Raw genomic sequence first — 26,226 nt, 5'->3', positions numbered from 1 at the left:
CCTGCCGAGGAAAGAATAATATCTCCAGGGCTTCAGACCATTGGACTCTCCTATCCAAGGATTAGCCAGGCCATGATAAATAATCAGGCAACTCATTTGAATCTTTTTCCCTAATCTAGAAGCTTCTACCAAAGGCGGGAGGAAGCAAAATCAAACTCTCAGCCTGTGAAACCCTGAACAGACTAGATCACTGCTCTCTCGACCCCTGTAGATAGAACTCTCAGGTCCGCACATCTGCTGCTCCAATTATAAGGGAGGTGGGTCATTCATTACCTCTTTTGGTGAATGCAACAGGACCCCCAAAATTCCAAGGCAAGTGGGCACAAAACACTCCCAAAACTTCAAGTGGGTGGAAACAGGAAACTATTCTCTCCATGACCACACAATTAGAATTCTTACATGTCCATTTAGTGTAGAGAGCAGTTCTGTGTCTCTGCTTGAACTATAGTGTACAAAATGCCTTAAGACTATTTAGAGCTTCAGTTTCTTCAGAAAAAAAATACACATGGGAAATTTACCTGCTAATATAGTTTTTGGACATCCTGGTTGGTCTGTTCCTCCATTTGGGTAGAAGTCAATATTTCCTAAGCTCTCCTTATAGCCAAGACCTATTGACAAATTTGAATACGTAGTTACACTAAAGGCTGTGCTATTATGTAAAACACACAAATGAGCTAAATATGTAATGTTTGGTTTCAGCAAACTACCAAATCACGAGCAATAATGCCACGGCCATATCCAGGCTAAAAATAAGTAAATGTATATGTTTCTCACACATACACACTGACATTATTATTATTATTATACAGCCTATACATATTTTGCAACACTTTACAGTGTGTAGACCATTCAGGCCAGTCCCTTCCTTAGCACATCTTGGCATAATATCCCTACCACATTCACATTAAACATATGTCGACACAGGAACCTGAGGACAAAGAAGGAATCCATAAAAACAGGTACAACATACAAAATCGTAACAGAAAAAACATGTCCCTACTCAACTGACACTCAAGACCCTAGTGTTGTTTATTACGGGACCATCCTTCTAAAAAGGCCATTAAGACACTAAGCCAATTTTGTAAATTCTACTGCCATGCATGTGCTAATGCAGTGTTCCAAAACCCTTCCACAAATCCCACTAATTGTCCATGCTCTGTAGCTGTCCACACGTCTAGTTATATAGCATGGCTGAGACAAACTATTCCAACCTGTGCAGATCTGAAGTCACTTACAAAGTCAACATGACTTGATGATAGATCTAGTACAGGTTTTCATTCAGATAACCATTTGTGGATTCAGAAAGGAATTTGTTTCAACCATATAAGGTTAACAGAAGATGCTCAGGGGAACTGGTGGTCGGGTTGTTTTTCCCTCCTTTCTGTGGATTGTAATAGAATGAACTGGATATACATGTCATTGGTTTTTAAACTAGTCATTTATGGAACTAAAAGCACATCTGAAGATTTTTGGTAAGGGTCTGCATCGATTAGAGTCTTGTGATTAAATCCATAGGTGTCCAAAACGATTAGCACAGAAGTCTCCTTTTCAGCATTATATGATCTTTCAATAGTAGTTCAGGATACAATAGCAATGCCAGAAACGTGGAGGATAATCAGATTGTTGCTGGCTCTGCAATTCCGGGACTGGAACATTGCACTTTGATGTCCACTTGTAGGGTCTTCCAGCACCTAGCAGTGCCTAAAGTGGAACTTCAACCAAAAACAGAAGTCCCACTCCCCGCCACCCCACCATATTTGGAATTATGATCAGAGCAGAAGTTTGGCAACCCATTTACCCTGTCTCTGCCAGCAACCTCCTGGGACATGTCAAAAGTCCCAGGAGTTTGTGGGACCATTCTGATTGTGCAGTGCAGCTTATGCATGCACAGTGGAGAGGCGGCTGTGAAGCCACAAGGAGTTACAGCTGTCTTTGCAGTGTTTACATGGGGGCCGGGGAACCTGAAGAACAGGTAAGGACCGGCTGTGGTGAAGACAGTACTGGATCCCTGGACAGGCAAGTATCTGTTTATTAAAAGTCAGGGCATATACAGTTTTTGTAGCGGCTTCATTTTTGGAAACCCGACTAAAGCTCCTTTAGAGGCATTTTTCTTTCATTTTTGATAACCTCTGTCAGTTTTTTGTCATCTTTCTCCCTTAGCTTTCTGTCCCAGGATGAAAAAACATCCTGTTTGCTTTGTATTGCTTCCTTTGTGTGAAATCCCTGGTGTTCCTGCTAGTCACTTTGCTTTCCTATCAAAAACTGACCTCACTAAGCAGGAGAGCACCGGGTAGTCAGTTTTCCAACTGTGCTGGGAACTCAGCCTGTTTACCTCTCATTAGACTTGTCCTGACATGCCCCAATTCTGCACAGCCATTCACTGGGAAAATCAGTGTTCTGCTGTTTTTCCTCCCCCAGCTCTCTGAGCTCCTTATGCAGCTGAGAACAGAGGATTTGTGACGACTTCTATAGAATAAGAAAAATTAAAAAAGGGGGAAACAAATGGGCATTTACAATGTTTTATATACAAAATAATAATATATATATATATATATATATATATATATATATATATATATATATTGTGCCTTTAATTTCTATTTTAATGAATGGGTTGTTTTACATGGTGAGGGTTTACATACTAAATAATCAAAACAGTGACATATGGCACAACAAAAGTATGAATGCACAAATAGTCGCAGCTCCTATATGCTTTATATAGACTGTTTTAAACAATAAGAATACATTTAAAAAAATAAAAAAAGAGTTGCAGTTTCAACATTTTCCGGTCTCAAGCCTCAGTTCTATGCATAAGGATTTAATATGAGGAATTGCAGGTTGCCTGTCTTTTGGTCTTTCTTACACTGACTACAAGACCTGCTTACATTCTATTGTCTCAGTTTAGATTTGGAAAAATAATTTATTTGAACAGACATTATTGCGGCTCTTTTCCTGCCTCTAAGGCCGCGTACACACGGGCGGACTGTTCGCCCAACCTTGTCCGCTGAACAGTGTTTGGGCGGACAGTCCGCTCGTGTGTGGGGCTTCAGCGGACAGTTTCAGCGGACAGTTGGCCGAACAAGGTCTTACGGAAATTCCGAAAAACTGTCCGCTGAAACAAGGTTTCAGCGGACTGTTCGCTCGTGTGTAGGCTTGTTCGGCCAACTAAGTCTCGCGCATGCTCAGAAAGGATTTCCACGTCGGAAGGTTGCATTGCAGTGTATTGGACGTCGAAATTTTCGATCCGTCGTGCGTGCCGAAACGTCATCGCGCACGGTTTCAGCAAACTGTTCGTCCGTCGTGTGTGGCCATGTCCGTCCATGCTAAGTTTGAGCGGACTGTTTGCCGAAACTGTTGGACGGACAAAGTTGGGCGAACAGTCCGCGCGTGTGTACGCGGCCTTAGACATGATTCTTTCCATTGTTTTAAACATTTACAGAAATTTAAAAGAAGGATAAAAACCACTTATAAATAAGCAGTATATGCTATAAAATATTTAAACTGGAAGATCAAGGCTATGGATGAGCAAGGCAGGAGCAGATACGGCTCTGAATAGCATAAAACATTTTATGTGAACATCATCAATAAATTAAATTACAGCTGTCTCGTCGATTTCCATTCTCTGAAATTGTTAAAAGACTTTTCTCTCTTATCTTTCCTTTAGGAAATCACGGCTAATATATCTTTTCCTTCAGATAATCGAGAACAGAAAATAAAATCCTGATATACCGCCTGCAAAGCCATAACTAATTTTTCAATTACGGAGTCTGAAGCTTCAGAAACAGTCCAAAGATGCAAACCAACTTTTCAAAGATCATTCTATAAGGCTGCATTGTCTTCCTTCTCTGCTAACTAAATCGAGGAATAAATTGTCCATTTATTTGTAATTTATTTCACTGAGCAGATCAGCAGCAAGCACAAACAAAATATATTACAAAATAGCAAGTTAGCTAATAGAATAAATATTTTGGCAACATAAAAAAAAAAAAATATATAATAATAATAATAATAATAAGTGAAAATGCTTAAGCTTTAGTTAAAAATAAAATAAAAAATAAAATGAAACCTATTTTTAGGGACAGTTCACACCATAGAAACGCAGTCTGGATGGGTTCCAGGTGCTTTTCTGCATGCAAGTTTTTGATGCAGTCCAGTGCTTCCCCCCCCCCCCCCTCTTTTTTCTTAACCTTAAATAAGGACACGTGTGTTGCAGTGCATTTAGGTGCGTTCCGGTGCGTTTTCGATGCATTTTACAACGTTCCAGTACAGTCCAGTGCAGAAAAAATGCAGCACGTTTTACTTTTTTTTCTGCAACTGGAACACACTGGAACTGCAAGCACTGGTGTGAACTATGCCATTGAAAATCATATAACCTACTTTCGATGCTTTATTGAACGCACTGGACTGCATGTGGTGTGAACTGGCCCTTAAACAATCAGTTCACCCAAAATTCATTTTTAGGGCCAGTTCACACAACATGCAGTCCAGTGGGGGTTTTTTTCTACATCAAACACACATAGAAAGTAGGTTATATGGTTTTCAATGGCATAGTTCACATCAGTGCTTGCAGTTCCAGAAAAAAAAAAAAAAAAAAAAGTAAAACATGCTGCATTTTTTGTGCACTGGACTGTACTGTAAAAAGCATCAAAAAACTCACCGGAACGCACCTAAATGCACCAAAAAATGCACTGGAACACCCATGTACTTATTTAAGGTTAAGGGGAAAAAAAGAGGGGGGGAATGCACTGGACTGCAACAAAACGCATCAAAAACGCATCAAAAACTGGCCCTTAGTCATACATGGAGCCTATTGAGTTGATTAGCATCTGGCCCCTTATGTGTCTTGGATTCTCCAACAATGAGAGTTCTTTACAGTAATTCCGGTCTCTATTCCATCCAGACCTAGAACGTTTGGGTTTTCCTGCCCACCTTGTCATGCCTCAAGTCCTTCTGCTAGAACAAAATGAAAACTTACTATGTGGAATCCAAGCACAAATATCTTAATAGAGCTCCCAAGCGAAATAAGAAAATGTTGTTAATTTCTCCAGTATCTACTAAAAACCCTTTAAATTTGCTTGATATTTAATTCTATGTAAACAGCAAATGCTTAAAACACATACCATCAGTGTCTGAGTGAACAACATCCACAAATTGTGCATCAGTATGGTGTAATCTGTCCTCAGGGGGCTTCCCATTGAATAATGGACCAGCTGGATCCAGGCCTAGAGAATGATGCAAGAAAAAAAAAAAAAAATTATATACTGAATATAAGGACTCTTCACACCTACTTCTGATCCATATGAAGCAAGATTCTCTATAGATCACTCCAATATTTTACAAATAAACTATTACCAAACGTATTGGGACACCTGCCTTTAATGCCATCCCAGTCTTAAGCCTCATACACACGATAGGACTTTGTACGAACTTTCCCTTGGATTTTTGTACAAAGGGCGTCGGCCCTGAACTTGTATTGCATACACACAGCAGGACTTTTTCAGCCAACTTTCACCAAATTATGTGGTTTTTCTGCTCTTTACCGCCACCTTTGGTCAACTTCTGTATTGTTGTCTGATCTTTTGCATTGGTTCTGAGCATGCCTGTTTGTACTTTGTACAAAAGTCCTACGGTTTTCTGTACACACGATCAGACTTTGCTCCATCGGACTTTTGTTGCCAGAAAGTTTGTCCGTTCGCACAGCCAACAAAAGTCTGATGAAAATCAAAAAAGTTTGTCCGATGGAGCGTACACACAGTCGGATGTTGCTCCAAAACAGCTAATTTGCATGTTTGTTGTCAAAAAGTCTGATCGTGTGTATGGGCCTTTAGTCTGTAGGGATCAATATTGAGTTGGCCCACCCTTTTCAGCTATAACAGCTTCAACTCTTCTGGGGAGGCTGTCCACAAGGTTTAGGAGTATGTCTATGGGAATGTTTGACCATTCTTGCAGAAGCACATTTGTGAGGTCAGGCACTGATGTTAATGAGATGGGCTGGCTCGCAGTCCTCACACCAATTCAACCCAAAGGTGCTCTATTGGGTTGAGGTCAGGACTCTGTGCAGGCCAGTTAAGTTCCTCCACTCCAAACTCACTCATCCATCTCTTTATGGACCTTGTTTGTGCACTGTTGTGCAGTCATGTTGGAACAGGTAGGAGCCATCCTCTAACTGTTCCCACAAAGTTGGGAGCATGAAATTGTCCAAAATGTCTTGGTATGCTGATGCCTTAAGAGTTCCCTTCACTGGAACAAAGTGAGCCAAGCCCAACCCCTGAAAAACAGCTCCACACCATAAACCCCCCCCTCCACCAAATGATTTGGACCAGTGCACAAAGCTAGGTCCATAAAGACATGGCTGAGCGAGTTTGGGGTAGAGGAACCTGTCTGGCCTGCACAGACTCCTGACCTCAACCTTCTCGTCCACATCAGTGCCTGACCTCACAAATGTGCTTCTGCAAGAGCGGTCAAACATTCCCATAGACATACTCCTACCTTGTGGACAGCCTTTCCATAAGAGTTGAAGCTGTTATAGCTGCAAAGGGTGGGCCAACTCAATATTGAACCCTAGGGACTAAGACTGGGAAACCATTAGTACCTGTGCGTGTAACAGCAGGCCTCCCAGTACTTTTGGTAATATAGTGTATATGAAACAAATCAATTTCTTTATTTAGTCCGTTATCGAACCATCAATTTACACAGCGCTTTACATATATTGTACATTCACATCAGTCCCTAACCCTGTAAGGTGCTTACAATCTAAGGCTCCTAACTCACGTTCATACATACATGCACTAGGCCAATTTAGACAGGAGCCATTTAACCTACCAGCATATCTTTGTACAAGAGCAAACCAAAGTACTCGGGAGGAAAGCCACACGTGCACAGGGAGAACATGCAAACACCACGCAGGGAGTGCCATGGTTGAGATTTGAACCTGCAACCCTAGTGCTGCTAGGCAGAAGTGCTAACCACTTAGTTGCCCTTAGAAGGGCGTTGGCAGAATATAGCACTGGCTAGGGAATTGGAGGTTGGACAGACAGCATTCGTTCTGATGTCCAGCTATATGCATCTGTAACCACTACAAAAGAAAAAAATCCTGTATTTTCTATTAGAGCTGGGCAATTTTCTCCCAAAAAAAATCTGAGATTTAAAAAAAAAAAAAATCACATCGAGTTTTCGGCCCAGTCTGCGGCGTCCGGCCTTGCGGACTAGGCCGAAGCCGTGGCCTCACCTAAAAACTCCTGCCCGCAGCTCCTCAGGACCGGTGGGGTGTCCATCAAAAAAAAAAACTCGATGTGATTTTTTTTTGAAAAATCTTCAAATTGCTTCCCAAGCAACACAACAGAAGGTTTACTAAAGAAACCTGTATAATTAAACAGTGTGTAACCCCAAAGTACTTTACTAACAAGATCCTAAATTCTGCATGAATTTTTTCAACACTATTACATCTATCTCTTCACGAAAAACAAAAGTTGAAGAGTCAGGGGTGGATCGGGGGGGGGGGCGCAACGGGGCAATTGCTCCCCCCAAGAAAATAATGAGCGGGTGAATGAGCAGTCGGCAGGTGAGCAAGCGGACAGGCAGGCTGGTGAGTGAGCAATCATGCCGGCGGGCTGGCGTGTGACTGAGCAAGGTGAGCAGGCATATGTTATGTTATCGGGAAGCCGCTCCCCTTCTGAATATGTGACAGAAGGGACATTGTGTCGTGGCCATCTTGGTACTCCCGCACTAGTCCACAGTAAGCCTAGTGTTATAAGTCGGCAAGCGGACATCTTTATACACCCATCAGAGTTATGCTTTTCACTGTAATTTTTAACAGTAAACTCAACTTATATTTCACTAAATAAGCGGAGTTAAAAATAACTGTGAAAAGCAAGACTCCGGTGGGTGTATAAAGATGTCCACTTGCCGACTTCTAACTCTAGGCTCACTGCTGACAAGTGGGGGTGTACCAAGATGGCCGCAATGTAACATCACTTTGGTTGCATATTCTGATGAGTAGTGGCTTTCTGACATCATCTCTCACCCTGCATCACCACAGCTCAGCTTCTGACAGAACACCGCCATCACTGTGCAGTCGTGGGTAGCAGAGATTACATTATCTCTCACTGCCCCCCCCTGACTCTGGCACACAGCCACTGGCAAGTGACAATCCGCATCTTGTGGCAGGCAACATTGGCAGTGACAAATCTCATCTGGTGGCAGGGGATGTGGCAAGTGACATGGCATGTGACAATCTGCATTTGATGGCAGCTGACAGTGGCAAGTGATACGCTGCATCTGGTGGCAGCTGACGGTAGCTCAGAGATCCGACTGATTCTGCATTATGGGGAGTTGAACTATTTAATTTTATATTACAATGTAATAATAGAAATGCGCTTCAATCATCCTGACACCATATCAACCATGGCACCGTGGTGATTGAAGCGCCAACACCAGCCATTGCCCCAACCAATTGCCTGCAAAATTTTCTGGCAGTGCCCCTCCCGAGACTAGGCTCTGGATCCGCCCCTGTGAAGAGTACATTAAGACAAATAAATAAATGATTACCAGTGATACGGTTGATGGAACCATTGTACATTTTTCCAACATATCCAGAAATGTGTGCACCGAGACTGACACCTATCATATATATTAGGTCTAAAGAGCCTCCTTGATCCTGGAAAAAAAAATTATATTTATTAATAAGAATAATAGCAACAATTACAGCAACTAATTGCATTCAGTAAAAACACTGCCGCTTAACCATGTATTTTTTCCGAATGTATAAATTAGCTTCCCTTACAAAGTGCAGCTTGGTGGATAACATTTTACATACATACAGGACATGAAGGGGGACATTTATTAACAAAGTTGTGTTCTATTTCCAAATGTCACACCATGCAAAAATGTAATGAAAATCAATCACAGTTCATAGTCCACATTTTGCAACTCAACGATTGTGTGTGCCACGACACTTCCTGTTTAGCAAAATAAATGGCTTGGGGATGTTATAATTATATAGCTGATAGTGTGCACCCTCATCCCAATAAGTTGAGTTAAAAGGAGGTGTTGATATCTCTGGTCTCCTATCAGAGGTGTCAACAGAAGAAATGTGAGCATGGGGACTATTACAGGGCACATGTAAATTTTTACAAATAGATTGGGATCAAGACATTAGTTCATATTAAAAACAATTTATTCAAAGAAAATACAAAAATATAAAGATATATCTCAGTGTATAGATCACAAATGGTAGAGACGAATGAGGTAATTGCTCGACTAGTTTCGCTTCACAGCTTCATCAGGACATTACCTATGTCTGGAGATACATTAGTTTAGTATAACAAGTCATTAAACATTAACAATCACAGTATAGAAATATAGTCATTTTAGTATGGAGACAGTATGGTGAGGAACCTTCTCATATCCAGTTTCATTCACTTCCCTTGTGGTTTCTTCTATCCACACCTTTAAAAACCTATTTTCTCAAAAAACATACTTATATTCCGTATTCTTTTATGTTCAGTCAATGTTAATCATACTTGGATCCGAGTTGGTGTTTCGAAACATTCCTCTCCCAGTCGCCGGGAAAGATTCTCTCCTCCCTTTTTTACACCATTGACCTTGACCTGGAGCTGGAACAGGGCTGGAGAGGTAGGAACGTGCTCTCACGCCGAAATTTTTTAACTATGTCTCCATACTAAAATGACTATATTTCTATACTGTGATTGTTAATGTTTAATGACTTGTTATACTAAACTAATGTATCTCCAGACATAGGTAATGTCCTGATGAAGCTGTGAAGCAAAACTAGTCGAGCAATTACCTCATTCGTCTCTACCAATTGTGATCTATACGCTGAGATATATCTTTATATTTTTGTATTTTCTTTGAATAAATTGTTTTTAATATGAACTAATGTCTTGATCCCAATCTATTTGTAAAAATTTACATGTGCCCTGTAATAGTCCCCATGCTCACATTTCTTCTGTTGACACCTCTGATAGGAGACTAGAGATATCCACACCTCCTTTTAACACTTCCTGTTTAGCGAATGCCTGAAACCATTATGCTTATGTCTGCATTTCATCACACTTTTGTCGCAAGTGTTATGGACTAGATTGTGACAGAATCAACACAGCAATCCGTCACATAATTAAAGTAGTATTAAATCCAAAAGCAAACATATTGCAGCTAGACAATTCTTAGATGTGATGGCTGAATTTGTTTTCTTTTCAGGCTTTCTTTCTTCTATTTTCATATGTTGATCCAGCCAGTAAGTCTGTTTGTCAAAAGAACAAGCTCTCTTCCAGATGTATCAGTTTACAGGGATGAGACAAATCATTAAAAACGGACAGCGGTACTTAGAATGATCAGCTTTGATTCCATATGCCCATCCTCTCCAATGTGATCTCTATGGACTTAGGTATGTTTCATGCATGTTGAAATTTACTTTGGGCTCATCTATATATCATGAAGAACAATGGGTGGCCTTAATTGGGTTATGTTAACTGGGAAGTTTGAATTCTGAACCTTGAAGTTCCATCACAGCTCCACAGGCTCCGTGTGTCTATTAGGTGGCCTTCACGGGCATGCAAGGAAAAGTACCAAGAGCACTTTATTTGCCAAATATTTCTCAAGGAAAGATGATGGACTACCACTATTGAGAAAAGTGTGACTCTTGTACACTATATCCTCCTCTGGACCACGGTGCCTTACATGCATCTATTAAGCACCATCAATGTTCTGTTTGGAGCCCCAAAAGTTGGAACAATATGATTGTGGAACCTTAATACATCACTTACACTTCCTAAAGTTTTAAACACATCAATTGAAAGACTATGTGGACAATGGTTGTCCAATTTATGGGGATCACCTTAACACGGGAAATCATGAATATGTGGGATAGTAACATTATTAAAGTATAATATATAGATAGATAGATAGATAGATAGATAGAGTGGTGTGAAAAAGTGTTTGCCCCCTTCCTCATTTCCTGTTCCTTTGCATGTTTGTCACACTTAAGTGTTTCGGAACATCAAACCAATTTAAACAATAGTCAAGGACAACACAAGTAAACACAAAATGCAATTTGTAAATGAAGGTGTTTATTATTAAAGGTGAAAAAAAATCCAAACCATCATGGCCCTGTGTGAAAAAGTGATTGCCCCCCTTGTTAAAACATACTATAACTGTGGTTGTCCACACCTGAGTTCAATTTCTCTAGCCACACCCAGGCCTGATTATTGCCACACCTGTTCACAATCAAGGCATCACTTAAATAGGAGCTGCTTGACACAGTAAGGTCCACCAGAAGATCCTTAAAAGCTACACATCATGCCGAGACCCAAAGAAATTCAGGAACAATTGAGAAAGAAAGTAATTGAGATCAATCAGTCTGGAAAGGGTTATAAAGCCATTTCCAAAGCTTTGGGAATCCAGCGAACCACAGTGAGAGCCATTATCCACAAATGGCGAAGACATGGAACAGTGGTGAACCTTCCCAGGAGTGGCCGGCCGCCCAAAATTACCCCAAGAGCGCAGCGACGACTCATCCAAGAGGTCACAAAAGACCCCACAACAACGTCCAAGGAACTGCAGGCCTCACATGCCTCAGTTACGGTCAGCGTTCATGCCTCCACCATCAGGAAAAGACTGGGCAAAAATGGCCTGCATGGCAGAGTTCCAAGGAGAAAACCACTGCTGAGCAAAAAGAACATCAAAGCTCGTCTCAATTTCTCCACAACACATCTTGATGATCCCCAAGACTTTTGGGACAACATTCTGTGGACCGATGAGACAAAAGTGGAACTCTTTGGAAGGTGTGTGTCCAAGTATATCTGGCGTAGAAGGAACACTGCATTTCATAAAAAGAACATTATACCAACAGTAAAATATGGTGGTGGTAGTGTGATGGTCTGGGGCTGTTTTGCTGCTTCAGGACCTGGAAGACTTGCCGTGATAAAAGGAACTATGAATTCTGCTGTCTACCAAGAGATCCTGAAGGAGAATGTCCGACCATCTGTTCGTGTACTCAAGCTGAAACGAACTTGGGTTCTGCAGCAGGACAATGATCCTAAACACACCAGCAAGTCCACCACCGAATGGCTGAAGAAAAACAAAAAGAAGACTTTGGAGTGGCCTAGCCAAAGTCCTGACCTGAATCCTATTGAGATGTTGTGGTATGACCTTAAAAAGGCTGTTCATGCTCGAAAACCCTCTAATGTAACTGAATGAGGACAATTCTGCAAAGATGAGTGGGCCAAAATTCCTCCAGGACGCTGTAAAAGCCTCATTGCACGTTATCGCAAACGCTTGGTTGCAGTTGTTGCTGCTAAGGGTGGCCCAACCAGTTATTAGGTTTAGGGGGCAATCACTTTTTCACACAGGGCCATGATGGTTTGGATTTTTTTTCACCTTTAATAATAAACACCTTCATTTACAAATTGCATTTTGTGTTTACTTGTGTTGTCCTTGACTATTGTTTAAATTGGTTTGATGTTCCGAAACACTTAAGTGTGACAAACATGCAAAGGAACAGGAAATGAGGAAGGGGGCAAACACTTTTTCACACCACTGTAGATAGATAGATAGATAGATAGAGGGGCATTATTGTATTAAAGTGGTATAAACCCTTAAACCATTTTGACCTACAGGTAAGCCTACATTAAGGCTTACCTGTATGTCCAAGAAATATCTCCTAAACCTACAGGCACTGAGCGCGCCGCTGTCAACGGCGATATGCCGTGAGTGGCAGCTCCCGCGCGCATGCGCGGGAGTGACCTCATTGCGGCTTCGCTGAATGATAGTAGTAGTACAGTAGTATTTAAGAGCATCATACCAGTGACTCTCTCTTTCTTCCTAAGATTCAGAAATAGACGCTAATTAGCATTAAACAGGGTTCATTTCTTGGGGTTTTGACCTTGAGGCTGGGTTCACACTGCAGCGATGCTGGAACGCTGCAAATCCACTGTGGGTTCCCGCATCGCATGCCTCCCGGCGGCAGTTCACACTGCCCTATGCGAACTGCTGGGAGTGTCAGTGAAATGTTAATGACACCCCCAGATCAGTTTGCATATCGCAGTGCGAGCTGCAAAACTCAGACAGGAATCGGATCGCATGGTGTGAACACCCATGCGATCCGATTATGCTGCGGACCAAAAAAAGGGTCCTGTGCGAGTTTGGGCCGGATGCGATGCGAATTCAGCCATACTATCTGTATGGCTGAACTCGCATCGCACAGAGATCACATGTGATTTGCACTGCAGTGCGGTGTGAATCACATCCAATTCTCGTCACCGCAGCAGTGTGAACCCAGCCTTGGAGTCAAAAATAGTAATGTAATTTTATTTCTGTAAAACATTTATCCAAAAAAAAAGCAAAAAAAAAAAAAAAAAAACACATTTGCTGCAAACGGATTAGCAAACTGCTAATACATTATACATTCTCCTTCCCCTAGCCCGACAGTGCTGCTATCTGCTGTGCCCCCTATGCTCCTTCATTCAGAGTGGGCGGCTACTACAAGAGGTGTGCTACTGGTCAGATCACCAGATGGGGGAAAAAAAAAAAAAAAAGGATAAAAAAAAAAAAAAAAAAAAGGATAAAAAAAAAAAAAAAAAAGAAGAAGAAAAAAACGAATGCAGCCACCACGTCTAAGGATTGGTAAGCTGCAATATAACACATTGCATATATGGGTTTAATACCACTAAGGAGTGTAACTGATGCACAGTTGCACTTTATTTATGAACTATATTCATTTGAGATTGAGAAACACATTATAATTATATATATATATATATATATATATACACACATACATACATATATATATACATATATATATATATATATATACACACACACATATACATACACACATATACATATACACACACACACACACACACACACACATATATACATATACACACACACACACATATATATATATATATATATATATATATATATATATATACACACGCACACACTTTGATTTTTGAATATTTTTTTTTAACATATAAGATTTTTTGGATGTGAGCACTAGATTCGCGTTTAAAATATTTGTTTGCACAAGTGTATGTTTTCACATATTGTGTTGACACTTTACTTGTTTATATAATGGATATACACATTTGTCATATGTTAGGAGAACATTGCTAGTAATAGCATAACATTCACAGGGTGTATTGATTTGTTTCACAGGTGTTAATTGCAAGCTATTTATTATTACAAGATTGTAGGATTTTTAGATTTGCGCTGCTCATTTTCCCTTTTTATCTGCATCAACTCGTGTTTCATGAGCGCCTAGTTTTTGTTTTGACAACGTGAAAGAAGTTTGTTTGAAATCTTTGCAAATTTATATATATATAAAAAAAATATATATATATCTCAAATCACATGTACATAAGTATTCACAGCCTTTGCTCAATACCTTGTTGAAGCCGCTGTGGCACGAATTACAGCCTGAAGTCTATTTGAGTAAGATGCTACAAGCTTGGTACATTTATTTTTGGGCAGCTTCTTCCATTTTTCTTTGCAGGACCTCTTAAGCTTTGGTTGGATGGGGGCGTCGGTGTACAGCCATTTTCAGATCTCTCCAGAGATTTTCAATTGGGTTCAAGTCCGGGCTCTGTCTGGGCCACGCAAAGACATTTACAGAGTTGTCCCGTAGCCACTTGTCTGTTATCTTGGCTGTGTGCTTAGGGTCGTTGTCCTGTTGGAAGATGAACCTTCACCCCAGTCTGAGGTCCTGAGCGCTCTGGAGCAGGTTTTCATAAAGGATGTTTCTGTACATTGCTGCATTCATCTTTCCCTTGATCCTGACTAGTCTCCCAGTTTCTGACGCTGAAAAACATCCACACAGCATGATGCTGCCACCACCGTGTTTCACTATAGGTATTGGCCAGGTGATGAGTGGTGTCTGGTTTCCTCCAGACATGACTCTTGCCAATTAGACCAAAGAGTTCAAATTTTTGACAAACTCCAGGTGGGCGGTCATGTGCCTTTTATTGAGGAGTAGCTTCTGTCTGGCCACTCTACCATACAGGCATGATTGGTGGAGTGCTACAGAGATGGTTGTTCTTCTGGAAGGTTCTAGAGCTCTGTTAGTGTGACCATGTGGTTCTTGGTCACCTCCCTGACTAAGGACCTTTTCCCCCAAATGCAGAGTTTGGTAGATGCCAAATCTAGGAAGAGTCCCAGTGGTTGCAAACTTCTTACATTTACGGATGATGCAAGCCACTGTGCACATTGAGACCTTCAATGCTGCAGAATTTTTTCTGTACCTTCCCCAGATCTGTACTTTGATACAATCCTGTCTCAAAGGTTAACAGACACAGACAGATTGTGCTCCGACATGCACAGTTATCTGTGGGACCTTATATAGACAGGTGTGTGCCTTTTCAAATCATGTCCAATCAACTGAATTTACCACAGGTGGACTCCAATCAAGTTGTAGAAACAGGATGCACCTCAGCGCCATTTTGAGTGTCATGGCAAAGGCCGTGAATACTATGTACATGTGATTTTTCTCCCTGAAATCTTTGCAAATATATTAAAAATACAAATAAAAAAATTCTTTCACTTTGTCGTTATGGGGTATCGTTTGTAGAATTTAGGAAAATAATGAATTTTGAAATAAGGCTGTAACATAACAAAATGTGGAAAAAGTGAAGCCCTGAATACTTTCCAGATGTACTGTACTATCTCTTTGTTCAAGGCCAACAGAGTTTTAAGCATGGTTTTACATGTTTAGCTATCCATTGTTAGTGGTTTTGCAGAAATATAGATTGTGTACTGATCAAAATAGCTCAAGCTGATATTTACAGATGCCTAAATAAATATTATAATAGCTTTTGATCAAAGAGTATGAAAGAAAACAGTATCTTGCATCATGGGTGAATACTGCATATTAGATTTGTAAAATTGGGATATTATATAAATAATAAACAAAGCAAGTAAGCTATTATTTTTTTTATTTTTTTATGACAGAATATTACATTCTACCTTAACATTTTCTCAGTAACAGAATTCTGTTATCTAAAACTACCTGACTGGTTGGCAATATTGGCCCTGACACAGACCTTTTTCATGTGAACCTTTAGAAGATGGCGTCTGGTATATTATACAGACATGCTATGTGTATTCAATAGTGTTGACATTATGGCTGCCCTATGACTCAATATTTATCAAAGGCAGCACGGGAGAGGTCCTATTGTACAGTCACCAGGAGATATATAGTTTATTTCAAGATATATATTTTATGTGGTTGTGTTTTTTTTATCTTTACTAAACAGGACACACCGAGATTTCAAATTCTTGTGTGCTTGGCCTGTGAGGAATTTAGATTTAGTTCCAAATGGCTGATGTTACTCTCAGTGGCCTTTTGAAGTATAAGCTGACACATGCCTTTTCTATACACTGTGCTATATATAATAATAATGCGGAACTGAGATAACTTGTATGTGACGCATAACATTCCTTCTTAGTCGGTACTAAGAAAATGACTCACATCTACAATACTCATTTTAAAATCGAAAGTGGAGTCATTTCCGAGGTTATGAAATAAACACATAAATATATGACGCTTTGTTTACCACACCCTATAAGTATACCTTTCAACCTTCTAAAATGATAAAGTGACACCTTTTAGCACACAAGTACGAAGGGAAAAGAACACGTCCCTGCCATGGCCTTGGTTACACTGGCCACAAAGATCTAAAATGAGGAAAATAAAATTTAAGTGCTTCTTGTACCTTTTTTTTTTTTTCTCTTATCGCTCATAAAAACTACTTTCTTGCCTTCCATCAGACTGATGGTCTACAAGATGAACACGTCCATACTTGAAGTCCCACTACTCCGCCAGGAAAAATAAATGAAATGAAAATAAAGAAAAATAAAGAAAGCTCACACGTTAAAACAAATGGAAAATGTATACCTTAAAGTAAATAGTGGCGGTAGTGCCTAAATACGGTACAATGAACACCCAGTGACAAGTGTTAGTCACTATAACAATAGTGACTGCAATTACAGTACATGATTAAATTGTCCATAAAAAGGCCAAAATGGCTCCAAATGAAGTTAAATAAGAATTGTGGTCCTCCAAATCTTCCACCAACCCGCATGCATTTAGTGATTCCACTCCTTTAGAAACGCAATCACTAAATGGTAGATGTCTTGCACTCTCATGTTTGGCAAACATTAACCCACATAGGGTTAAATAATCCAACCATATCCGATCATGAATATGGTGTCATGTCCTCTCCATCTCTGTGTTAATCACAAATGGCCACATGTGTGCCTCAGCAGGAGGCAGTCTGAACTGTACTAGAGATACTTGTGGGCAGGTGCAGTCTATTGTCTCCACTCCAAGGTAGCGCTTGACCACGGCAGCATTGCAGTTGGAGGGGAAGTCAAGAGGAACATGATTCCAATGGTTTCCTGGGTCACTGGAGAAGCTACCCTATTGGATGCTGCTGCCCCATGTGACTTTCAGCCATCTTGGGTCAGGCAGAACCTAATTAAGGCCTTAAGTAGCTAGGTGGGTAGTGTATAGGCGGGTCACCCATCTGACATCTGATCTGAGTAATGGCAGGGAGAGGTTTCAGATGAGTAGGTAAAGGATAGGGACACACCATCCTTTCTGGACACCTCCCCTTTTGGACATAGACTGGCCAGGCCACATTCCATCTGTCAAGACAGATGCTGTTGGCATACCAAAGACCTGCTCTGCTACACACCTTTGTTGCATTCCGTGAGCATTTCTGGTCGGGCGCCTCCCCTCCAAGCTTGTTGTGTATAGCTGAACTTAAACATTAATAAAAGTTCTGTTCTCTTCAACTAAACTCTGAGTGTGCCCCACGCTGCACCTCCCTGCATACTTGGTTTTGGATACCTAGAGAAAAGGATAAGGAAATGTTGTCAGGTCTGCACCCCCTCTGTCCCCAGAACCTGTCACTGTTCCACCCATATCACCCTGATTTTCTGTCACTGCCCACCTCGTATCACCCGTCGTGGCACCCCCTCCCCTTGTTACCCAAAACATCTGTTACTGTACCCCCAATGTCACCAAGCAACCTGTCACTGCACCTGTCACTGCACCCCCAGTGTCACCCAACATCATGTCACTGCACTCTTTGTCCCTCAGCACCTCCGTAACTACACGCTCAGTGTCATCCTTCACCTCTGTCACTAAACTCCTAGTGTCACTTCACTCTTTGTCCCTCAGCACCTCTGTCAATGAACCCATAGTGTCACTAACACCTCTGTTACTCCAGCCCCCGTGTCATCCATCACCTCTGTGAACCCCCCAGTGTCATCCAATGCCTCCATCACTGCACCATAGTGTTAAAACACCTTTGACAACCTCATCCTTGACACCCAGCACCTCCGTCATTGCACTTGAACTATAACTTATAATTACCTCTGTCTCAGTCTATAAAATCGTTAGGGTTGAAAATATACAGATTAGCTTATTTCCTAAACCAGACACTTATTTGTAACTGAGGTTTTATTTTATTTTTTTTCCATTATAAAACCATATTTCTTTTACAAGTAAACATAATGTCAAAGAATTCCCAGAGCACTATGTGTAAACTATTTAGAGATTAAAGCACTTCCTCATTAGGAACCCCGTATATCATTGAAGCCTCCAACAGACACTACCCTGACTCTGCCACTGGTTTGTATAAAAATCAGCTTTAGTCATTTTATTTTCTACACAGCAGGAGGTACAAAGAAGCTGAAAAGCATGTTGAAAGAAGGCTAAAGCTCCACCTACTGCCTGGTCAGAAAAATATAACATTTCATTTTATTCTCCTGAAAAAGTTATACCTTTAGCATTAAATTTTTTTTTAGTTCTGACAATAATAAAAAAAGAAAATATGTACAAAGCCACAATAGATTCCCTCAAGAACTGCTAGCGATTTCTGTGCATGCCCCTACTATTGATAGCCGAGGAGGAGGAGGAGGGGTAGGCACATAACTTACTAAGCAGACCCTGTCACTACATGGTCACTTGTACTAAAAGAACACCCTGAACAGGTTCTGTAGCTTTCTTTCTGGTGTCCCATGTGTGGGAACACAGCTGCTTTGCTTCTATCCAGACCACAGCTTCTTTTCTACACTTCCAGATGTATAGATTACCTGCTCCCCCAAAGCACGCCAAGTTTCCTTCCACCTGCCCGTTTGCCACAATAGGACATTCAAACCAATGGAAGGAACCAGCGTTTGCGGCAGGGGTGATAGGTATTAGGCTCATAAAAAAGGTTGGATAAGGCTGTGACTAGGCCTCAAAGAAGAAGAAGACTTTTTTTTTTTAGCAATAACTTCAGCCCAAATATTTCTATAGTTATGTTTAGGACAGTGAAGGTTTAGAATTTCTGTAAGGTTTTCACTGCTGTCTGTATTCCAATTGGAAATCTAACCTCACTATTTGGCACCAGAACCACGATTATCGGGAGCAGAAGTTAGGAGAAATCCAGCATACTGGCCTTTACAGTTGTCACTAGAACAGGATAATGGAGGATGGGGTAAACAGTTAAATCTCTGTATTTGCAGACAATACTAAACTAAGCAGGGCAATAACTTCTCCGCAGGATGTGGAAACCTTGCAAGAAGATCTGAACAAATGAATGGGGTGGGCAACTACATGGCAAATGAGGTTTAATGTAGAAAACTAAAATAATGCATTTGGGTGGCAAAAATATGAATGCAATCTATACACTGGGGGGAGAACCTCTGGGGGGAATCTAGGATGGAAAAGAACCCGGGGGTCCTAGTAGATGATAGGCTCAGTAATGGCATGCAATGCCAAGCTGTTGCTAACAAAGCAAACAGAATATTGGCATGCATTAAAAAGGGGTTCAACTCCAGAGATAAAAGGATAATTCTCCCGCTCTACAAGACTCTGGTCCGACTGCACCTGGAGTATACTGTCCAGTTCTGGGCACCAGCCCTCAGGAAGGATGTGCTGGAAATGGAGTGAGTACAAAGAAGGGCAACAACGTTAATAAAGGGTCTGGAGTACATTAATTATGAGGAAAGGTTGTGAGCACTGAACTTATTCTCTCTGGAGAAGCGACGTTTGAGAGGTGATATGATTTCAATTTACAAATACCATACTGGTGACTCCACAATAGGAATAAAACCTTTTTGCCGAAGGAAGTTTAACAAGACACGTGGCCACTCATTAAAATTAGAAGACAAGAGGTTTAACCTTAAACTACGTAGAGGGTTCTTTACTGTAAGAGCAGCAAGGATGTGGAACACCCTTCCACAAGCAGTGGTCTCAGCGTGGAGCATCGATAGTTTTTTAAACTATTAGATAAGCACCTGAACGACCGCAACATACAGGGATATACAATGTAAATACAGACATAAAATCACACACATAGGTTGGACTTGATGGACTTGTGTCTTTTTTTAACCTCACCTACTACGCAACTATGCAAGGATTAGAAAGGATCTTTTCCAATGAGGATGGTTGTTCCTAATGCCTTTTTTTCCAGCGATAACACAATTCCGGCACCACCAGCAATGAATGCATGTAATTGGCAAGGAGTGCTGTGGTGTGCTGGAAGGTCTAGTGATGCTGGCTGTTGGGAAATCTATTGTCGCTGGTGGGGATCTATTTTTGTGTGGAGGTCTATTGTTGCTTGGAGGGATCTACTATTGAGGGAGAGGTCTATTGATGCTGGCTGCTGGGAGATCTGTTGTTGCTGCTGGGGATCTATTGTTGCTGGGGTGGCATTTTGTTGGGGGGGGCAGCGGAAATTGTTGGGGGATATATTGTTTCTGGTGTGCAGTCTATTTGTGTGTGTGCAGGGGGGCGAGGGTCTACTGTTGCTGGGGTTGGGTCTATTGTTGCTCACTGGAGAGAATCTATTTTCCTTTCTTTCTTCTCATTAACAAGTTCTGTGCGAATCGGCACAAAATGATACTTGGCTCTGTATTCTCTAAAATGGGTGGTACCTGGAGATGGATAGGAGGTGGAACCAAGGGATGGTGCTCAGAGGTGGGTAGGGAGCAGAAACAAAGCACGACTCAGGAGGGAGTTCCTGCACCTATTCGCTGAGAGAAAAAAAGCCCTGGCTATTCCAATGACAAGTGTCAGAGGTAGGAAACTCTCCTAAACTTTGAGATTTTTATTTACTTCCTATTGCGTCTCAACAGACAGGAATTGTGGGCGATTTTTCTCTGCAGACAGGAAGTACAGGGAAATCTCTTCAATAGTAAAAACAATGAAAATTTACAGTCTCCCTTTCTAACCAACATGGCAGCGTGCATGTGTTTAGTAGGCTGTCATGGATTGGTGCAATGAAAGAAAAATGGTCAGTATTTGTATCAATTTTCCATTTTCCTACCCTATATTATTATTATTATTATTATTGGATAGCTCTACAGTATCCATCTTTTTTTTTTTCCCCATAGGACATAGGGATTATAGCAGATGTTTGATTTATGAAGATGCACTATTGATTATATTTGGTACCCTTTTGCAATTTTTCAATAACCCAATTTCTATCCTGCATTGGAGCATGTACAATGGTTATCCTGGTTTGTGTGCAGAAGGTGCTATTGCGGCTTATCATACTTTATGGTTTATTTACGCAGCTGTGAAACTTTACTCATATCATTATAAGGCCTGTACTGTATTTCATCATCTCTTTTCACCTTTGTATTTTGGGTCATGTGGCCAGATCAGAGTTAACTTTTAGCCCTTGTACACACGGACCGTGTTGTCGGATAATCCGACTGTGTGTGGGCTCCATCGGACTGTTTGCGTCGGAATATCCGACCAACAAAGTTTTAGAGCAGGGCTATAAAATTTTCCAACAACATGATCCGATCGGACTTTGTGCCACGCATGCTCAGATCAAATTCCTAGACCAAAGCTATTGGCTACTAGCCTGAACGTAGTCCAATCGTAACGAAATAACGTCATCACGTTCTGAACGATCGGATTGTCCGACAACTTTCTCCGACCGTGTGCATGCAACAGTTTCGGACAAAATCCAACAGATTTGGTTGTCAGAATGTCCAATCGTGTGTACAAGGGCTTAGGCTTGATGCACATTGGGAAGAAAAAAAACGCCACTTTAATTAACCCCCCTGACGGTATTCCCGAGTCTGGCTCGGGGTGGAATTTTCAAGCGGTATCCCCGAGCCAGACTCGGGACTGCATCGCTGGATCCAGGAGGACATTTACTCACCTTCTCCGTCGGATCCAGCGTTGTCTCCCCGCTGTACGAGCGAGCCGTGTCTCGCTCGATGCATCACATCGCCGATCTCCGTGCCCTGCGAGCGTTGCGACGCACGGGGACGGAGATCGGCGCCAAATTCAAAAAGTAAAACAAACAGTAAACATACAGTATAATGTAATCTTACAGATTACATTGCTGTATGTAAATATTTCACATCCCCGTTGTCCTTAGTGGTCTGCCCAGTGTCCTGCATGCAGTTTTATGTAATAAAAACTGTTCTTTATGCCTGGAAACTGGAGATTGTCCATAGCAACCAAACTGTCCTTTTACATCAAAAATGGTTTTAGACCAGCTAGAAAACAGCGATAATAAATTGGAATCACTCGCAGAATTGAGCGATAGCGATTTGTGAGGAGATCCGCCATCAAATACTGAAAAGTAATGACAGTGACAATTCTGCAACTGAGCAAATTTCAGTGTTTTTGATTTGATTACATTATTGAATAATTTTTATTATTGTTATATTATTATTTGGTACAATTATTTATAATTATTTAGGCTCCATGCACACTGAAGCTCAAAAAAGCTATTTCTGGACGCCAGATTGCTGGCAGAAAACGCTGGTTGAAAAACCTGCTTTTAACAGCGTTTTATACTAGCGTTAATGAGCGTTAATGAGCGTTTTACAGCGTTAGCGTTAATGGGCGTTTTTTATAAAAATACACAGAGGACACTCCAAAAATCCCACAATGCATTGAAAAATAGAATGCCGAACACTAATGAACGAGCGTTAATGAGCGTTAATGAGCGTTAATGAGCGTTAATGAGCGTTAATGAGCGTTTGTCGTTTTTTGCCGCTGAAAAACGGCACTTTGAACGCGAATTTCTGGCGTTCAGAAAAAAGCCCATAAACTCCACTGCTCATTAAAGCTGAAAAACGTCCATGTGTGCATGGACACATAGGCTAACATAGAGTGGAGTTTATGGGCTTTTACAAAAAACGCCCAAACTCCAATAAACTGCAGTTTATCAGCTTCAGTGTGCATGGAGCCTTATTATATTATAATTTATGATTTCATTTTTCAAACTTTATCATACCCGGGATGTCTGCTAGACTCTGGTTTGGACAGATTTAAGTGAGTTATTCCTAAGAATTGCAGGACTACAATATAAAACGCCAAATTTTCATGCAAAATAATGGTACCGCTTTTAGCACCTAAAATCCGAAATAATCATACCGCCAGGGAGGTTAAAGGGAGTTTGGCTTTTTTTTCTGCTTCTACATGCCCCTCTATGTCTGCCTAGTTGGCCATGATTATATAGACATTTACAGGCATTTAGAGGCAGAAAGGAAAAGAACATCACTCGAGCATTAAGAAGAGGAGCGTTCCAGCAGAAAAAGAAAAAGCCAAACATGCCTAAATGTGCATAAAATGCATCTAAGCGCGCCTAAGCACTAGATGCATTAATCGCTTGAGCGTTCATTCATTTCAATGACCAAGATACATTTTTATTCTGACCAATGAAATGAATGAACACCAAATGCCTAACGCGTCCAAACGCATTTGCAAAACTCGGCTTTATGCCACGTACACACGATCGGAATTCTGGTCAGAAAAAGCTCTGATGGTTTTTCCAACAGAATTTCTGATGGGATTCCGCTCAAGCTGCATACACACAGTCACACAAAAGTTCTCGGGAATTTTCGACCGTCAAGAACGCGGTGACGTACAACACTACAACGAGCTGAGAAAATTAAGTTCAATGCTTCCGAGCATGCGTCGGAATTTGTACAGACGATCGGAGTTTCCAATCTGAACTTTTTCCGACCGAAAAAATTGAGAACCTGCTCTCAATCTTTTGCTGGCCAAAATTCCGCCAACAAAAGTCTGATGGAGCATACACACGATCGCATTTTCCAAACAAAAGCGCTCATCAGACTTTTGTTGGCGGAATTTTCCGATCGTGTGTACGGGGCTTTAGGCTCGTTTTTAACTCTGCCAGGAGAAAAGGAGTTCAGAAGAGCTGGATAAACACTCAGTGTGCATGAGGTCTTACATTTTGTATGTGTTTGTGAGACCCAAGTGTATGTTTTTTTTTTAAATTGTATTGATTTCAATTTAGTTTTAAGTTTGGATTTTTATGGGTGCAGCTTAGGATTGTTTTTGTTTATTGCATTGTTGAGCTTTATTTTTAAAACCTTCTTTTATGATTGATTATTTAACAATTTTGATTACAAGTTCTTCCTTAAAATGCATTTAAACTCCAACTTACTGATATTTGGTTTGTTGAAACACTAATGCCGCGTACACACAACCGAATTGTCCGGTGGACTTAGTCCGCCAGACTGCATTACACTGGACAATTCGATCGTGTGTGGGCTCCAGCGGACTTTCATTGTAAAGTCCAGCGGACTTAGAAAGTAGCTTTGCATCAAAATTTGTCCGCCAGACTTGGCTTTCAGCAGACAATACATTCGTCAGTATGCTAGTCCGGCGGACTAAGAATGACGTATGCTCAGAAGTGCGAGAAGGAAGCTATTGGCTACTGAACTTCCTTTTTACCCAAACAAAATTTTTATAATTTTGTTCTCACAAAATAGAGCTTTCTTTTGGTGGTATTTGATCAGCCCTGCGTTTTTTTTTATTTTTTGCTAAACAAATAAAAACGACCTAAAATTTAAAAAAAAAAAAAAAAAAAGTTTCTCTTGTTTCTGTTATTAAATTTTGTAAATAAGTAAGTTTTTTCCTTCACTGGTGGGCACCGATGAGGTGGCACTGGCTGATGGTCACTGGTAGGTGGCACAGATATGCAGAACTGATGAGCATTGATAGGCGGCACTGATAGGCTGCACTGATGGGTACTTATGGGTGGCACTGATAGGCGGCACTGCTGGACACTGATAGATGGCATTAATAGGCATCACTGATGGCACTGGCAGGCATTGAGGATGGGCACCGATTGGCAGCTGCCTGGGCACTGATTGGCATTTCCCCGGTGGTCTAGGGTGGCATTCCTGGCGGTCCATTGTGGTGGCAACCCCTGGTGGTCCTGGGTGGGCATCCAAGGGGGAGATGTGCTGATAAACTATCAGCACAGACCCCCCCCCCCCCATGAGGAGAGCAGCCACTCGGCTGTCCTCTACTCGCTTCGCTCAGCGGCTCCTTACAGAGAACGGTGTGTCAGAATACATCACCGATCGCCGCGATGTGTGCCCCCACAGCTGCGCGAGAGCAGTCGTTCTAGAGGGCCATCGTATGACGGTGGGCGGGCGGCAAGTGGTTAAATATAAACAAACATTTTTTTATCCTTTGTTCTGCCTTAGTGCTGCTGTTCTCCAACAGAATCTTTGAAGTTACTTCCTGTCTACATGCACGAACTCCAACTGCTGCATATAATTTCTCAGAGCGTTTGATGGTGACAACAGAGGACAATGCCTGTGCAATGCGCATTGACACAGCCACTTGTAGTCTCTTTAAGGTAAGTGTAGGTTGGGTGACCACACAGGGAATCAACTGGGAGAAAGCCAAAGGGGTAAATTTACTAAAATTGGAGCGTACAAAGTCTGGTACACCGGTGCATAGAAGCCAAACAAACATCCAACTTCAGCTTGCTCAATGAAGCTTTGACAAAAAAAATAAACATGGAAGCCGACTGGTCTCTATGCACCAGAATTTGCTCTCTCTAGTTTTATTAAACCAACTGTAAAAGTCTTGTCATCTTATACAAAGAGTATGTGCATAATCTTCATGACAGGATCACTAAGAATGGACGTGTAGATTTAAAAATATTAAAAAAGACTTCAAGTGTGCGCTAATCACAGGCAATGAGACATTTCCAGATCTCTGCAGCCGTGCATCGGGACAATGTATCACAGCCTGTGATTAGCACAGCGTAGTGCCGACTTCCTGGTGGGCTGCACACGTGGGCTGTGCGAACACGCCAGAGCTCATCCTTATTCCTGATATGTGCCTGCTGTACCATGTACTTGTATGAAAAAAGTATCCTGTTCTCTTTGTATTGCTTCCTTTGCATGAAACCT

At 41.3% G+C, this 26,226-nt stretch overlaps 1 protein-coding gene across 1 annotated transcript in view; it reads right to left on the bottom strand.

Moving 5' to 3' along the window:
- The window catches only part of LIPI (lipase I), a 78,618-nt gene that overhangs the window by 16,093 nt on the left and 36,299 nt on the right, over nt 1-26,226 (bottom strand). The window contains exons 3-5 of the mRNA XM_077480075.1: nt 8,548-8,656; nt 5,121-5,222; nt 519-608 (exon numbers count right to left, since the gene is read on the bottom strand). Coding sequence (XP_077336201.1) covers nt 519-608; nt 5,121-5,222; nt 8,548-8,656 — 301 coding nt within the window. The remainder of the gene's footprint in view (nt 1-518; nt 609-5,120; nt 5,223-8,547; nt 8,657-26,226) is intronic.

Source organism: Lithobates pipiens, unplaced genomic scaffold (assembly GCF_037356315.1).
Source record: "Lithobates pipiens isolate NorthernLeopardFrog02 unplaced genomic scaffold, aLitPip1_a1.2 Scaffold_16, whole genome shotgun sequence".
NCBI lineage: Eukaryota > Metazoa > Chordata > Amphibia > Anura > Ranidae > Lithobates > Lithobates pipiens.
This window is presented reverse-complemented; position numbering and strand designations above follow the sequence as displayed.